The sequence below is a fragment of the Cheilinus undulatus genome, linkage group 1, assembly GCF_018320785.1.
Source record: "Cheilinus undulatus linkage group 1, ASM1832078v1, whole genome shotgun sequence".
Taxonomy (NCBI): domain Eukaryota; kingdom Metazoa; phylum Chordata; class Actinopteri; order Labriformes; family Labridae; genus Cheilinus; species Cheilinus undulatus.
The window spans coordinates 40,450,389-40,467,436 of record NC_054865.1 but is presented as its reverse complement, the minus strand read 5'-3'; the positions used below and the strand labels follow the sequence as shown (position 1 = coordinate 40,467,436).

The 17,048-nt window shown below is 39.9% G+C and overlaps 1 protein-coding gene across 1 annotated transcript; it reads right to left on the bottom strand.

The window, feature by feature from the left end:
• Nucleotides 1-12,103: 12,103 nt before the first annotated feature.
• Nucleotides 12,104-13,779, bottom strand: LOC121515764 (BTB/POZ domain-containing protein KCTD12-like). Its single transcript, XM_041796774.1, has one exon. The coding sequence runs from the start codon at nucleotides 13,592-13,594 to the stop codon at nucleotides 12,797-12,799; it is 798 nt and encodes a 265-aa protein (XP_041652708.1). The 5' UTR covers nucleotides 13,595-13,779; the 3' UTR covers nucleotides 12,104-12,796.
• Between the last annotated feature and the right edge of the window lie 3,269 nt (nucleotides 13,780-17,048).

The window sequence follows — 17,048 nt, the reverse complement described above, 5'->3', positions numbered from 1 at the left end:
TTTCGCCCTTTTATTGATTTAGTAGTTCTCTTGCAGACTGAGTAAGGTTGTCCAGCATGATTTTGCTGCATTCATTTTATCCTCTACCTTTACAAGCCCTCCAGGGCTGGCTGCAGAGAAGCATCCCCACATCATGATGCTGCCACCACCGTGCTTCACAGTGAGGATGGTGTGTTTGTGGTGATGTGCAGTGATTGGTGTCCGCCAGATAAAGCGTCTTGTCTGATGGCCAAAAAGCACCATTTTGGTCTCATCAGAAATTTTTTGTCAAAATTACAAAACTTCATTGATTTATTGATTTATAAAATCAAAAAGGATGAAACATCAAAGGGTGTGAATACATTTTATAGGTACTGTAAAGTCTGTGAGTCAAAGAGGCTTGACGATGGTTAAAGTTTCCACTTTTTAAAGATTTATTTTGGGGCTTTTTATGCCTGTCTTAAAAGAGAGAGACAGAGGATAAGGCCAGAAACAGGGATGAGAGTGGAGAGAAGCCTAAGGTCAGATTTGAACCTCCGTCACCCAAAGTTCGAACTTTAAATATAGTTATTGCTTTCATTCCTGTAATCTGACTTGACTTCGCTTTTAACCAAAAGGTTGAAATACCATAAAAATTTGATTAAACCAGACTGCTGATAAAACCTATTTTTGTGGAGTGCTGATGGCTTATGAATAATTGCAGGTTTGAATTCCACTATTTTGCATTCAAAACTATTTTTGTTTAATTTTGGATTTTTCTACCGTCTTTAACTCAGGTTAACTGACTTCTCGTTTGGATTCTTTTACAGGTAGATCAAATATTTAAACATGAACTTTACCACAGAAAAAGGACTTGTTATGGATTAAAGAGGAAATAGGAAAACAATAAAAAGCTAAATTTGTGATAACACAATGTGCAGATGACTTTTGACTTGTCCACTGAGCTGTGAGTTTTTCCAAAGTAAAATAAGACTTCGAGGGCAGTGGTGGCCTTATTATATATCACTAAGGCTGCAGGGAGATGCTTAACCAAAGTGTGCTGAAAGGGAAACTAAATCATGTGATTAATAGCTATTTAAAAAAAATAGTGTGTTGTCTTTATGTAATAAGGGCACATGTCAGCCTGTATCTTTCAGTTCTGCTTATTATAATTAAACAAAACTTACTGACGATCGTCTGTTCTGTGCCAGTCTGATTGGACTTCAGGACTCCATGGTTCACTTGTGGTATGGTCCCTCTTTCCTTTGTTTTCATCATCTGTGGTTATCCTTTAACACACAGTGGCACCTCCTGTGGTTGAAAAGTGAGGCCAAAGTAGAAGTGAAAAAAGAAACTTGAGGCATCAGAGGTTACAAGCCCACACCCAATGTTAAAAATATCCATTTTGATAGTAGGAATAAACATATTTCTAGCCTGGTTAAAAACTATTTAGGTCTGAATAGTCCATGCCTTTATGGGCACACACTGTACAGAGGGAGAATTTTTACATAACTCCTCTATTTTGGTTTCAGTAAGGATATTGAGTCATCTATTATAAGGAGCATGGCTGATCTGCAAGTTAGCAGGATGTTTCAGGAGGCCCCACCTCTTTATCTTGTAACATGATTGATCTGAAGTTAGTTTTAAGATGAAATCAAATAACGCAATGTTTTTGTCCTTGGTCTGCATCAGATTAGGCAATCAGAGCCATTTGTGTTGTGACTTCTAGGGCTGACAGCCTCAAGTCGATTGGTTGATGACCTCATGTCCGACCAAAATCCAATTGGTTGAACAATAGCACGTGCTACTTTAATTGGAAGAATCCATTTTTTGCAGGGGTGAGAAGAGAGACGGCGTTTTTTTTTCTTCTTAGTTATCTGATGTTACAAAATATAATTTACAGAAAAAAAACTATGAATATAACTATTCAAATATAATTTACTCATACCTTTAAGGATATTTAATTACAGTTTAAATACCCAGAAAGTCAAAACAACGTCACTAGGACCCTCCTACCGAGCAAAGCCCTTGAAGCACGTTTATACTCTGTTTCCCTTAAATTGACAACATGTTGAAAAAGTCAGGGGTGTGGCAACATTTTGTTAAAAAGGATGATTTTGGTCCGTCCCATGACCGATTGATTAATTGATGATCTGGAGCGATTTAAGTCGACCAAGTTTTTCTTTGGTTGACTACAGCCCTAGTGACTTAGCTGACAATGTGTGTGTGTGTGGGGGGGGTTAACCTGGCATGCTAGATGGATTTGTTTCACACATCCATCTGGAAAACCTCTCATACACAGCGTTTGGGAAAGGGCAGAGCTTTTGAAAAAAAAAAAACTTGGAAGGTGATTGGATGAACATTCTGTCTGTCACATCTTTACGGGCCAATCAGAGCAACAAAACACGTGACGTTGCTGCTACCGAGCTGTGCGCCTGTGCCCCTTCTGAAGGAGTAAACTCCATAGAGGACTGCATAACGCTGCGAACCATGGCGACTGTAGACATGTCAGTACATGAATTTTGTTGTTTTTGAAAAGAAAACAACTCAGTGCTTTTCTTTGTTCTTCCTTTAACTAAGAAATGTCATCATGTTCTGATAAAACTGACGCTACAGCAGCATCCATGCTAATCTCTTCCGCCATAACTGCACCAGCCTCTTGCTGCTGCTTGCTTACGTCACAACTCCGCCGCACCAGAAAGTACTGCCCGTTGACGCTTACTGGTCCTGTCACTTTCTAACCAGGCCCAAATGGCTCAGATAGGGAGCTTTGCAAGATGAATTTGCAAGTGAGAAACACAGAAACGGAAGTATCCATCTGCTTTGCAAGGTTGGGGGGGTTTTCTTCATTCTAAAAATAAAGTTGTAGTGTAGAAAAACTTCAAATATTTGCTTTCAGTAGCAACAAGCAATTGAATTAAGTTCATTCAACTCAAATTAAGAAGTTCTTGAGTTAAATGAAGTTAATTAAATTATTTGCTACCACTCGAAGCAATTTTTCCCAGTTCTTTTTTATGGTTTACAGCACAAGTGCATCATGGGTTCTGACGTCGACCCAGACTGGCACAGAGCAGGTAACTGCCAGGTATTTATGTGTAATAATAACATCCAGAGCTGAGCCTTGATTCATGTGTGCCATGTCCAATCGCTTCTATCAATCAATCAATCCTTTTTCTTAGTAAATAATTTTACAGACTGTACCAACTTTTGTGGAAAGAGGGTTGCACTGAAAAAGGCAAAAACATGGGGGGGGGGGGGGAGAAACTTCTAACTCCATGCTTTTGTGTCACTTCTTGTAAGTGGAAATAAGGAACTGAGGCATGCAATCTCTCCTGACTCTAACACAACTGTCAGATTGTAAAACTGAACAATGACAGACATTGGCATCCAATTGCTTCAGATTACTGTGTCACAACTCGGTCTTTCACATGATGGATTGTGGCTTTAAATAGTGCTTCTGTGACTCTGCCTGACTGCTGCTCAGAGAGAAGATTTTTGTAAGTTTGGAGGAAGTTTGTTTTCTTGTGAAAGTGAAGGGAAACTAAAAAGAATGCCAGTCACTCTCACTATCATCTTATTCAACATGGCAAGCCACAAAGAAGACACACAGTCGTGTGTTTTAGTCGAACACTGTTAATGATTCTAGGAGTGTGTGCACCTTTAATGGTGTCACTGCTTGGCAACACAAATACTCAACAGGGCTGATTACATGTTCAGGTGGTGAGCAAACATTAATAATTACCTCTGATGGAAGCCTGTGATGGTCAGTTACAATATTTGTGCTTTTTATTAGCAGTCAATGGCTGCTAATAAAATGAAATGTTATTCAAATAGTGATGTGTTTGCTTTAAGAACTAGATAATGGGAGTGAGAGAGTTTGAAGAAGCTTCAGTCTAAGTGAGAAGGAAGAATTCTAGTTGGAGTTGTTTTTTCTTTTGGCTAAGAAGGCTCAGAATGAAATGTGATGTAAAACTTTATAATCTGAATCTGCAGCAGATGATTAAACTAAAACAGAAACTGAACATGGTGAATAGGCTAAGGAAGGCAATGTGATCAAAGCTATCGTAACAAGGGAAAGAGTTAAACAAAGGCTTTTTCCACACGTGTTTGAGGGTTAGGGTAAGAGCTCCAAATAGGATCCTTTGATTTTACCTCAAATCCACATGTATAATAAGCTCCTGCTGAAATTAGATTTTTCATCAATGCACCTTTTAACACCACGGAAAATACCTCAGCAGATGAGCATCCATGTCTCCTAAGATCAACTAAAACTTTATTAGTAAAGTGTAATTATATAACACCATTATATCCAAAACACAAGGACTGCATTGATACAATGTGACATTAGTTTATCCAATTTATTACTATTGGTAACCTGCAGTGACACGTTATCTGTCAGGGTGTTTTTCCTACCACAACTTATTAACTTAGTCTGTTCTGTCTGTTGGGTAGCACAAGTGATATATCACTGAAGTATGTGTCAACAGTGGGACTTCCAGCCTATTCCTATTGTTTGTGGTTGCTTGTTGAACACAGCATTTCTACTGTGGGCAACTGAAGATGACTTGTTTTGTGCAAAACTCAGCATAACAACAATTTCCTGGTATTTTTCGAATGACGCTACCTGTCCTGGAGCTCTTTGGTAAACACTGACTTCCTTTTTCAGCTAGCCTATCAGATGTAAGCAGCAGGTCCTGTTAGTATGAAGAGCTGGGCTGGCTAAGCAATAGCCACATGGTAAGAATGACTGGCGCATGTACAGACGAATTAGTGTTGGGAGCATGGAATTCTGCTTTGTTAAATATGTTACATTTTATTCATCAGTTGCTTTTCTCAAAAGTGATGAGCAAGGATCTAGACAAGAGGCAACAGTATTAGAACGTTTCACAAACTGCTTTCTCCAAAGCAAAAAAACAACAAATCATCATCATTGGTGTCAATGTCATTGATATTTTCTTTGTCACCAAACTACCAAGAGTGGAGTTGTCCTGAATGGCTTGAGTCTAAAACTTTCTTAGGAAAAGAAAGGGACTGCTTTTACTTAAAGGACTCTGCAGAACAAATTTAGTTGCGTAACTCATTCCACCACTGGGCAACAACAGAGGAGAAGAGCCTGGCGTGTGACTTAGGGACTTGATGTGATGAAAGTACCGGGTGCCTTTCACTTGCACAGTGTTCTGGATGAGAGGAAGTGTGGACTTGGGTGAGGGGCTCCAGGTGAGCAGGAACCATTTTTGCATCTTTTTAGTAAGTAAGAATTTGGGTTTTGAGATTGTTTTGGGCTGAAACTGAAGAAATGAATGGCAGAGTAACACTGTATTTCACTTGGTTCAAACCAGGACAGAGGTATATGCCCATATGAGTGTTCTATGGATATTATTGAGACATGAGGCTTGTTGAATAAGTTCCCAGTCAAACAGGGATGCATGGTTCCCCTGGATTAAGGTTGGTCTGCATCTTTTCAGTGAGCTGTCATGTTTTTGTAGACTGAGTTAGTTAGCTTTATTGAGTGTAAAGTCACTTTTTTCCAGGCCTCTAGCTAAACTAGAATATAGTGCTGGTGGTTTCAGCCTTAGCCTACTTCAAATCTGTACTTCATTCAGGTGTATATAGCCATTTTGGTGCATGAAGCAGTTATAGTTTTACTTGGCAGACAAGGGTTTGCTCAAAAGATACTCCCTGAGTCAAGCAGCATGCTTTGAATTTCGAGGGAGTGCAGAGAAAATTTGCTCAAAAGGATTAACCATACAAACACGATTCTGAATATCAGGGTGCAGCAGCTTTATGCTATCAAGGAGGAGGCTGGGGTGGAGGAGGTTAAGCTTTTCAAGCAGCGGCAGCATGGTGCATCAGCATTAACGCAAGCAAGGATTAGTCAGAAGTACATCAAATTTAAATGGACCGCTGTGTGGAGTGAAAGAGCTGTGATTGGCTGTGGGAGCTGGGAGGGGATCATTAGGATCGGCTGGCCATCAGCTGGTGTATGACTTCCATGTAACTGCATGAAGAACTGCTAAGCTTCATTATTCTCCTCAGATAACTCTTTGCTCTCATGAAGACTTTATGAACACCTTATAAAGTTATAAACTGCTTCCAAAAATATATGTTTGATTTTTCAATTATGGCCTGGAGAAAGAGTGTGTTTTTACATACAGGAATTGAACTATATCATCTCATTTTATAAGAAAACTTCTGAGCTTTGTCAAGTTACATGATGCACAGTAAGTTATGTTAGCTACCTAGCCAGCCAGCCAGCTGGTAGGAGAAGTAAAGGCCGGCTCAAACTATGAATTAAGCCAGATTTTGGCCAAACAGAAACATCACAGCGCATCGTCTAACAGGAACATCAAACGGTCTTGTAGCATAACATTATTAATAACCAAGACGCCCTATGACTGTGAATTCAACAAGATTAGCATGTCAGAATTTTTCCTGTTTTGTCGTTTAGTTTGACACCCTGACGCGGCATCAGTGAGGTGAATTCTGACACCTACCAAAAGGCAAACTAAGCTTTTTTGTATCATCATTTAACAGAGTGACATTAAACAAGCACCCACTTTGTCTCCCCCCGGGGATCTTGTGTGTAAACAGTGAAGCTGCATGTATTGGCGAGGTAAACTGGGCTAATTTTCTTGACGTTTTTATCACATTCAAGTTTTGTCCTCCTCTTAATACATAAGGTCGAGTCCATAATTGTGTTTTTTCCTGCTTTTCAGGGCAAGAGACTGCTAGCATCCCACAGACAATTCTGATTCACTCTTTTGACCTGCCTCCTTTGAACTTGCACAGTCACAGAGACAGTGGTGACGTCAGCATACGATGAGCAGTCAGGATCACTTATAGTGTGCCTAGGCTGTTAGGTACAAGGTTTTAGGACATGGTGCCACTGTAAACAAGCAAAAAAATCTTGAAGTCTGAGCCAGCCTTATGAGGAAATCCCAAATAAAACGAGGTATTTCATTTCAGTTCTGCCTTGGTGGGATACACAACCTACAAAAGATGCGCCCTTCTAAGATTGTGTCCTTCAAAGGATGCAGCCCCTGAATTGGGACACAGTGTTAAATGTTGATGAAGTTCTTTGAGGTGAGTTAAATGAGGGTACCTTTTTCATGCAAATGCCTCACAACTGAGTTGTAGCCCTCAAGAAATCCTGCTAGAGCCTGTACTGATAATGTAAACGTACGGGGCAGGCACAGTCATCATAACAGGCTGTCGGGAGCGCTGCTGTAAATGGGACGCTTTAGATAACATGGAAACAAAAGGAAAATGTTCTTACATTTGGCTGAGGGGCGTCATGTTTTATTTTCTGCTCTCACGACTGATCTTAACATGGAGAAGCACAGCTCAAATTAATTATCCATGTGTGGTTCTCACTGTAAACACTGTGAATCTGTCTATATATCAGAATAGCTGGAAACAGTATAAAAGAAATTAACAGTATTAAAGACGTGCAGGTCACAGTGAGCTGTAGGCAGAGACTGTGCGAGAAAGTGTGAAAGATTTAGCACGTTGAGGCTGAGCTGAAAAAAAGCCAACACGTCTGTGTTATCTCCAGCTCTGCAAATTGGCTAATTTGGCTCTTTTTATCAGCCCCCCCCCCCCCGCTGCGCTGCGTGCTCATTTATGCATGTGTACGTGCCCATCTTCAGCATTCAGAAGACAAGAATCTTCACAAAGGAAAAAATAATAGCATTCATGGAGTGAAATGTGTTTAGGAGGTGTTTTATCACCAAGGACACAGTCCACACTCTCACAACAAGGTCTGTGTTAGATATAGCTGTTTGGCAGGGGAGCTCATCATCGCCTCAGAGAAGCCAAAAAAGGACAGCTTTAATTTAATTGACTGCCTTGTGCTTCTTTTAACCAACATTTTTACAACAGCTTGATGTCTTCAGAGTCCTGAAAGAAGGATATGTTAAATGTATGAGGGCGTCTGTACATATAAGAGGATTTTAACGGTTTCACCCACTCCAAAATTATACATGACACTTAATGAGGGCGAGCGTGTCCGATTCTGCTGAGGACAGCGAGCACTGAACACCCTGTCTCTGGAGGAAGAGATGCAGTCGATCCTTCCTATTTCCTGACCAGATGGTAGCATCAGCTGACAGCAGATACCAGGTCTCTGTCTATCTTTGAAGCTCTCATGGAGCTCATTTGGTGACAGAAGTGTGCGTGGGAGGTTGGTGTTTGGACTTTGTTTGTGTAAGATGTCTTCATATGATATTAGAAAAGAATCCCCAGAATACATCTTACAGTAAGAGCTTCAGTGCTCTTGGAAATCTGACGAATAAATGATTCATTCTGCAGATTTTTCTTCCTTTTTTAACACGTTTGTATTTGAGTGCTCTCTAACTCAGCCCACACAAGGCCTTTTTTGTATTAGACTTGATCCAGGGATAGCATGGATTTGTGCCCTAGGATCCCACAAGGGAACAGACATTTGATTACTGTACTTGTCAGCCAAAGAGAAACCCCCACCACCTCCTCCTCCTCTTTCCCATTCTGCCCAAGGGAGATAACAGAGCTCTTCTGTGTTTCAGAGGGCCATTATGAGCTCTGCCAGATCCCTTACCAAACTCTGCTGTTGGCCATAACTATCATTTTAATTTTAGCTTGTACTGGACAATAAATCTCCTCCTACGGTTAACGTAAGTAGGATTAAAATGGCGGTGAAATGTAAAATAGTCAGCGTAGATCACAGAACTTGGAGGAGTGTGGTGGATCTCTGTGATGAAATGCAGAAATCAGAAGGGAATTTTGCATTAATGAAGTTCCTCTGCCATCATGTACTTTACTTTTAGCAGACTCTCTTTTTGATTAAGTGCCCTCTGAAGTTACAATGTGGAAAAATATCATAAGCAAGGATAAAAAAAAATGTTTATTGACTTAATATGGATCAGATTATCATCAAACCCTTCTGCTGGCATGTGGCTTTCTGCAGTCAGTGCTCAGTCATCAGAGTGGGTGGATTTTTACCCGTTAAGGGATCCAAAAGCAAACTCAGAGTAGCTAACCGCATGAGGGAAATCCCCTACAATATGCATCCATCACTGAAAATATCCAAAGATAATTAGTTAAATCAAGCACAGATGGTATAAAACATGGACAGTCTTAGTGGCATCACCCACTGATTTCTTAAGAGGCATTTTGAGGTCAAAGCTTGGTCCCCAAGTTATAAATGCTTCCACTGACTTTTGATAAAGATAGTAACAGTCAAAACATTATGCTGGGAGTGCCTCATTTTCAGAGCACTTCTCATCAGCATTCCTTTTTGCTACATTAATAATAATGACTTCCACTTTCCCAGTAGAATCCGTATCTTTGTTCTGAAATAGCCTGCCTTCGTATTTCCAGATTTCAAGACATCACAGAAAATATGAAGGCAATGCAAAGGAATCCTGTCCTGATGTGGGCAGCAGCTGTAGACCTAAAACTTTACCCTTGATAAAAGACCAGCCAGATCGGCTTTCACTTCTGCTATTGTCAGAAGTCCCGCCCCTTTCTTGATTTTGATTGGCAAGTAAGGGAGATGTGACATTGACGTGCACAAGGCTTTTCCAAATTACAACGGTTTTCAACAGAAAGCAGAGAACAGCTAACGATGAGGACGAATTTCTGCCCAGAGCGCTGCACGCTCAGAATACTGGACTACATTGGTCCTGAATTGAAAACAAGTGCTGCCAGTGCTAAAAAAGCCGGCTGTGGATGCAGGCCCTTAGGGAGGGCACTAAGTTTTCTTAGAAACTGCATCACTTTAAAAATGAAAACATGTGGGGCCTAATGTAAAATGTTTAAGTAACTAGTTTCACAGCTTTTTTGAGTTGAAGAGCCAAACTTCAAACTACATGTTGCCATTTAGTTGACAGAACATGCTCACAGCTAAAATTGATTAATTGGCTGGACATTTTTTCAGAAAGTAATAAACATATGTAAGTTGGCTCATCGAAAATAGCTGCAACAACTATTTAAGTTGAGCCCTAGGAACATGCTGGCTTAACTTAAATATGTGTGTTCACTTTGTATACTGTATATCCAATACAGTTCAATATAATGTGTTATATCAACTACGTAGTTCAGTTATCAAATGTATGAAGTACAATACTAAATCACTGCAGTAAAATGCCTCCCCACATACAGATATTTGAACTAATTAATCTATTTACTGTACTTCTTACTCACTTCAAATGCACACTTCAATTAATCAACTATCTTAATTTATCAACCTCATGCAACCTACCCACATCCTTGCATTTTACACTTCTGATCATGTCCAGGCGGCATTTTTGCACCCTTTGCACATCTAGCAACCATACCATTAAGGCACACAGACTTGTATTTCCAAAAAACCAAGAATAATGATAACAGTGTGTACATATTCAAATAGTATTTTTTCCTCTTTAAAACACTGCTTTATTAAGCTGAACTTTTGCATAGTTCTTGTACAGGCTTCCATATTACTTTTGGTTAGAGCATAATTTTCAATTTTGATTTAAGTATAATTCTAATTTGGTAAGGTTTTACTTCTGTGTTGACATTTGTAAGCTGTGTCTGTATACCTTGAATCCATTCATGCATGGTTAAATCATGGCCTTACAACGCCACAGGCCAATCACATTTTTTGCAGCAAAACAATGCACACGGACATCTGGCCAGCAGAAGAAATTGTGATTTTCCTGAGGGTTTAATGAAATTTGTATGGTCAGAACTTAGAAAAAGTGGTCAAATTATGTAAATTAGATACAGGCAGCACTATTGTGAGGTATCCTGAGAGGCTAGGGAATGAAGTTTATTTGGTCCCATTCTCAACATAAACACAGCAAACCATCTCTTTTGGATAAAGCTATGTGGCAGACCACACATTCAGCTCAATGTAATGGTCAACAAGTATTTCTAGTATACAGTTGTCAGTACAGTGTTGGCAAAGTTTGCTGCAAAGTGGCAAGTACATAACCTCATTAGTTAAGATGATAACATCATGTATAACTTCAGCTTGCAGGAAACTATACTATTTAATGTTACCTGAAGTTAGCTAACTGCTTATCAAGCATCTAGTTCAGGCAGGCCAAGGAGTCCAGCGCTGCCATATAACTGAGATCAGCTGATCTCACGCGCATCAGCTGACAGCCAGCTGATTTGCTCAAAGCATGCTATTGGCTAATTGCACTCATACCTCTATGTTTGAACTGCTCTAGCCTGGCTATGCTTCGCTGCTACCTCTGCAAGCTGCTTTTTGGAACCCTCCACCACCCCAGCTCCTCCTCTATGCTACATCTGACTTAATCAATGTCATTCTTTTGTAAGTGATGCCTGTTCTGCTCTGGGGGTTGTTGCTGCTTCTGTCCCTGCCTCTGGCTTTCCTTGCTGGCACAGGAAGAGCTGTTCCTGTTTGATGCTTTCAACATAGGCTTGTGGAAGAGCAGGGGGATCCCAGAACAGCAACACTGCCAAATATAAACAACAGCATGGACAGGATATTAATAACTACTAATAAAGAGAGAATTTATAGACAACACATCATGTGTATTTCTTAACAAAGTGTTCCTGACTGAACTTCTGTTATGGCCAACACATTTTCTTAATTTAGCTTTTATCTTTTCACCTTGGCATTTTTATTCTCTGACAGATGGACATAAGTATCGACTGCAGGGAAAGGTTGTAGTCAAAGCCCACCCAACTGAAAACCAATGTTTGTCCGAGATGGCTAAGAGGGCAGGGGTCAGTTTAGTTTAGTTATACAAATTTATGCATAAAGCTTCATAATAATCATAGCCAGTGTGTACGGAAAGAAATGTGCTATTTCAACAAATCATATACTGTGCCAGACAGTAGAAATGTACATTTGTGCTGTCAAATTGGGCATATTAACATGGAGCATAATAGGAGTTTCTTGGTTTTTGGAGCCAGCCTCAAGCTGGGGACTCTGTAGGACTTTGCACTTCCACATTGCATTCATCTTTCAACACTAGAAGGTGTGATTTTATCTGTTAACATAGTCCATATTTTTTTTTAGAAAATACACAAAAATTGACATGACAGGTGCAAAGGAACTACATTCCTTAGCTTTCTTGATTGAAAAGAAGTATAACCCCTTAAAAAAGACAACAATAACAAAATGAAGTACTCAAGTGAACGCTGAGGTGGATAGTTTTAGTCAATGTCACACTTTATTTGCTGCAGCTTTAGAGAGAGAACAATGACAAGAGGTCATAAATGGCACAAAACAATGTTGCATTCATTGTAATCTTTAAAGCTCGATGTGGCACTTAAATGCGTGATCTGTTAATCAAATTAAACGAACAAACAAAATAAGGATTACACAAAGACTGTCTTCATTATCCAATAATCCCCAGAGTTACTGTGGCAGGAGAAAGCCAGTTACCAAACATAAGGCTATTTACAGTACACATGCCCAAGTTAATGTGCTCAGAATACCAAAAGCCGTGCTACAAAAACACATGACAATGCAGGTACAACTAAGACAGGATCAAATGAACCAGATCCTAACACCTCTGCTTCCCTTATAATTTACTGCTGTAATTTAATGTAACCTTAACCATGGAAGCAATTAAAGGAAATAGAGATTACTCAAAAAAACAGTGTCATATTTCAGCAGTCTGACCAATAAGATTTGAGTTTGGAGGAAGTCTTCTTAAAGAATTTGAGGAGAAATGGCTGAAAAGTGAGTCTGGTTACCTCCACATCCCAGTGACCAAAAAACACACAGAAAAACTGCGTCATTGTAAAACTGCCAGTCTTAAGTTTACGAGTGTATGAGCTATTTAAACTGAGTTAAATTTAGTGGTTAATGAGTATACTCTTGTGCTCTCAGTCCATTTCATCGGTAGAAAACGTACTCGGTGTAACTGGTCCACAGTTTGTCCTCTCCTGGGTCGTTACTGGCATACGAGCAAGTCCCAGTGGAGTTACAGGCCACCATGTGGAAACCAGCGTCTGCCAGCCGGTCAAACGCCTGCTCCAGAAAGTTATACTTGAGGTAGTACCTGGCAGTGTATCTATCAGGAGGACGGTCCGGGTCTCGACTCTCGTTCAGGGTGTCTCCAAACACCTCTTTAGCCAGAGAAATCTTGCTGCACACGGTTATTCTTGCCACCCTGCGGAATTTGGCGTCCGCCTGGATGTCTCTCCCGATAGTGTAGCTGCCTCTGTACCCAATAGTGATGAAGCCAGAGTTGGCCGCCGGCCCCGGAGAGCGAGGGGTCCGGTCCGAGGAGGAGGTGGAGGTGACCGGGCTGGAGAGCAGCTCAGCCTCCTCCGACTCCCCGCTGTCATCCGAGCTGTCTTTGCTACCCGCAGCCAGGAGCCTCGACAGCTCCGGTAGCTTGAAATAGTCCGCTTCTTTCTGCAGCCTTTTCTTTTCTTTGAAAAACTCGGGCAGGAAAAGCTCCGAGTCCCGCAAGTAGTCCAGAATATAGCGGAAGAGAAAGCCGTCCCGGTCGAAGAAGAAGCGGCCCTTGCTGTCTTTTGGCAGCTCGCCCGGGGAGCTCTGGGTGAATTTGGTCCAGAGGAGAGAGTTTGGCGCCGCTGTGAGAGTCTCCAGACGGGTCACATACACCTGGCCACCTACGTTTAACTCCACTATCTCAGGGAAACTTTGGCTGTTGGTGTGTGCCATCTCTCCGCGTTTAAACTGTCCGTGTAGTGTCCCCGTATGCAACCTGACTGGACTCCTCACTGTACAGAAATGTTTGTATTGGTTTGTCTGTGTGGGAGGAGAAGAGAAAAAAGGACGGCCAACACAGAGACATTAACTGTTCACTGGAAAGCTCTGTCAGAGAAATATGCTGCTTCGAGGGCCAAATGTAAGCCTTAACTTCTCTTATACAAAACCCAACACAATAGCCCTGGAAAAAGTTCAAGAGAAGCAATTTTCTAAGTTTTGTACGGAAGCCCTGAGGGGCCATGTACCCATCCGTTTATTTCTTGCGGTTTTAATAAGATAAGGAGAAACTTCCTTTTCTTTCTCATAGTCTTAAATTGAGTTACCTTTTAATATATATAACAACACTATTTTCCCCGTGATTACACATTATATTAGTTATTCTCTCAATATTTTAATGTTATCACAGAAAAAAACTGATGTTATCCTGAGGTTTCACATAACAAAGCTGTGATCTTGGGAAAAAGGGTTTTCTTGTTGAATTAGTGAAAAATATAAATCAATCTCTTACTGGACAAAGTTAACTAACTATTGTTACTGGGTGAGCTAGTTTAGTATAAAGACTTAAATCAGGTGGAAAATGCAGCTCTACTAGGTCAAAACAACAACAACAACAACAAAACTGCTCCGAACAGTGAATATTGTTAAGATTTAAATGTTCTATGGAAGCCTGAAATGGACATGCATCCATTTATTTTATTAGACTAACAAGTAATTTCAAGTCTTTTTCTCATAGTCTTGACACATTTTGTCATTATTTTGAGACATTTTCAGACACTGCAGTTTTTTCCTGTGATAAGGAGTTGATTCTCTCAAAATCTTGAGAGCACAAAGTGGCACCATGCATAGTTGAAAAATGAAGCTGCAAAAATCTGAAGTGCCCAGACTGTCCACTTGAGGCTGGCTGTAGCGGCAGTGGAAGTCAAATACACTTCTAATGTTAATATGTCCATTTACTATCAGAAATAAAGATTTTTACAGTGTGGTTTAAAAAGAATAAAGGTTGGTCAGAGCAGTACTTGCCTTTATGGGCTCCCATTTTAGGCTATTGGGGGTCAATTTTTGCTTTTTTTAATTAGTTGTCAATGTAGTTTCCCCCTCTGAGACTGACAGTGTATTGTACAACAGGAAGAGACAGTGGTTATTTAAAGTGAAATGACATTTGAACCATAAATCATAGCCCATTGAAGCTTGTCACTGTGCCGTTCTAATAAAGATATCCACACCTTCATCGCCCCTATAGAGGCTTTTCTAGCTAGCCTGGAACTTGGGTGGCTTCCTGGGGTATTTAAACATTAGATCCACACCAGTAAATCTGATATTGAACGTTTTTTTATGCATGTTTTAATCCATTTTCAAACATTTCTGCCGCTAGCTTAGCATACTGCATCCCACAATGCTTTCTGATGGGCTGTGACATGACAACCAATGGCAGGCTTTTTTGTCGTTCCATATTACTTTGTCAAATTGCACGTCTTAACACTTAGATTACAATAGATGGCCTGATTAGCTCATAATGGAGAAAAGGAGAGATGGAGAGCCTGTGACGTGGCCCTCTGTGTCACTGCAGACAGGAACTGCTTTGATTAATGGCTCAAAAACAGCCAATACAAAAAAGGGGCAAGGACTTTTTTGTAAATATGCCAATATTTTGAAGATTTTTTTGTTTTTACAGAATGATTATTTTTTTCACTTTTGGTCCCCATGAGATGGGGAAACAAGTTTGTGCAAAAATGTCTTGGTCATTATTTTTCACTGTATGCCACACATAAATATCAATTTCAATTTCTGTTTTTTTTTGTCTGTTTGTATTTATAGCCCCTTTCTGTAAATTCAAGTAACATTACCTCAGCAAACATATTCTTAAAGCCCAGGTTGTCCTGAAAAAAAGGATGTTTAGAGCTTGACTTTGTACCACAGGCTTGATGTTTTACAAGCCTCTTAATTTTGACAGTCTGCAGTAGAATTTTATCAAATGTCAAGATGAATGAAAACAGGGCTTTATTCATAGACCTTATTTAAATAAAGACTGAGCAAACTCTGCGCTAGAAGACTTCATGTGTGGTCTGACCAAAAGCTTCAGTAAAGCAATCAGATCATGCACAGTGATGTGACACTCAGCTATACTTTATGCTGTGTGCTTGTTTCTTTAAAGTTCATTAAAGTTCATTAAAAATACTTCATAACACTTTATTTTGTGAACGCTCATTTTTCCTAATACAAAGGTAGTGCGAGTGCGCCTGCAGTCTTTTTGTGTGTTCCCTTGCAGTGCAGAGAAACAGACCCATGATAACCTCAGAAAACCCCTCACATCAAGATAAAACAGGTCTAACTGATCTGTGATATCTTCAAAATCTCTAAAAGAGGTTGCGCTTTTCCTCTTACTCACATAAGTCTTAGCCCTGGATCGATTTCGGCTTAGCACCAAAGAGCTCTTTGATCTGCTCTTGAAGTGAAGTGTATGTTCTGTTCATATTTCACCTCACACACCAGTGTTTCTACTGAGAACGACCACCTACATCATCATCTGAGGAGATATGACTGGTCTGTTATCCCACATGTTGCATTCCTTGTGGTGCATTTAAGGCACCAGCCTTTTATACTCTAAAAACACTATGATTCATCTGTTTCATTAAAAAACAGCAGTTATAACAACATGCTAATGATGTTTCAGTGACTACGATCACAACGAGAAACTGCTACAGCCAACCAATCAGGATTTTATTGGATGGAATTGTTCAATAAATATGATTATGGCATAATTCAAAACAAAGAAGAGCAGCTTTTAAATCAAGGGTTGAACACAAACCATAAAGTGAAAGCCAAAACCATAACTCCAGTAAAGTAATAAACATTTAATTAGCAGAAGAGCAGCCAGGTCTTATTACAGGGAAATAAGTGTATTGTCTGCATTGTTAAGTAGCATGTTGTTCAGTGTAACATTTTCATTTTTGGATGTCAGTTTTCTTTTCAGATTCAGCTCTGCCAAATGAATTCCCATCTTTCTGTCCAAATCCTGAACACTATATTCCATGCCATGCCTAGTCTTTCTTTCTTCTACAAAAACCTTCCATAATAAACTACACTGCTCATTTTCTTGCTAGTCAAACGTAATGTCTGTCTTTTGACACTGAAAGCACACAAACCTGTTGCTGTCCTGATCTTCTTGAGTCCTTAGCAGAAAGAAAAATGCATCATCCTGTCTGTAAGGGTACATCTGTGGACAACACTGACATCTAGTGGACAAACTATGAAAATGCAGATCATGTTTTATATATTTTTGTACAACTTATTAAGTCAAAGCTGAAATTAGTATCAGAATTAGCTTTATTAGCTTAATGCATCAAAGCATTTGACTCCGGTTAGCTTTGCTCTCAATGTAAAGGAATTTTAAAAAACAAATACATTT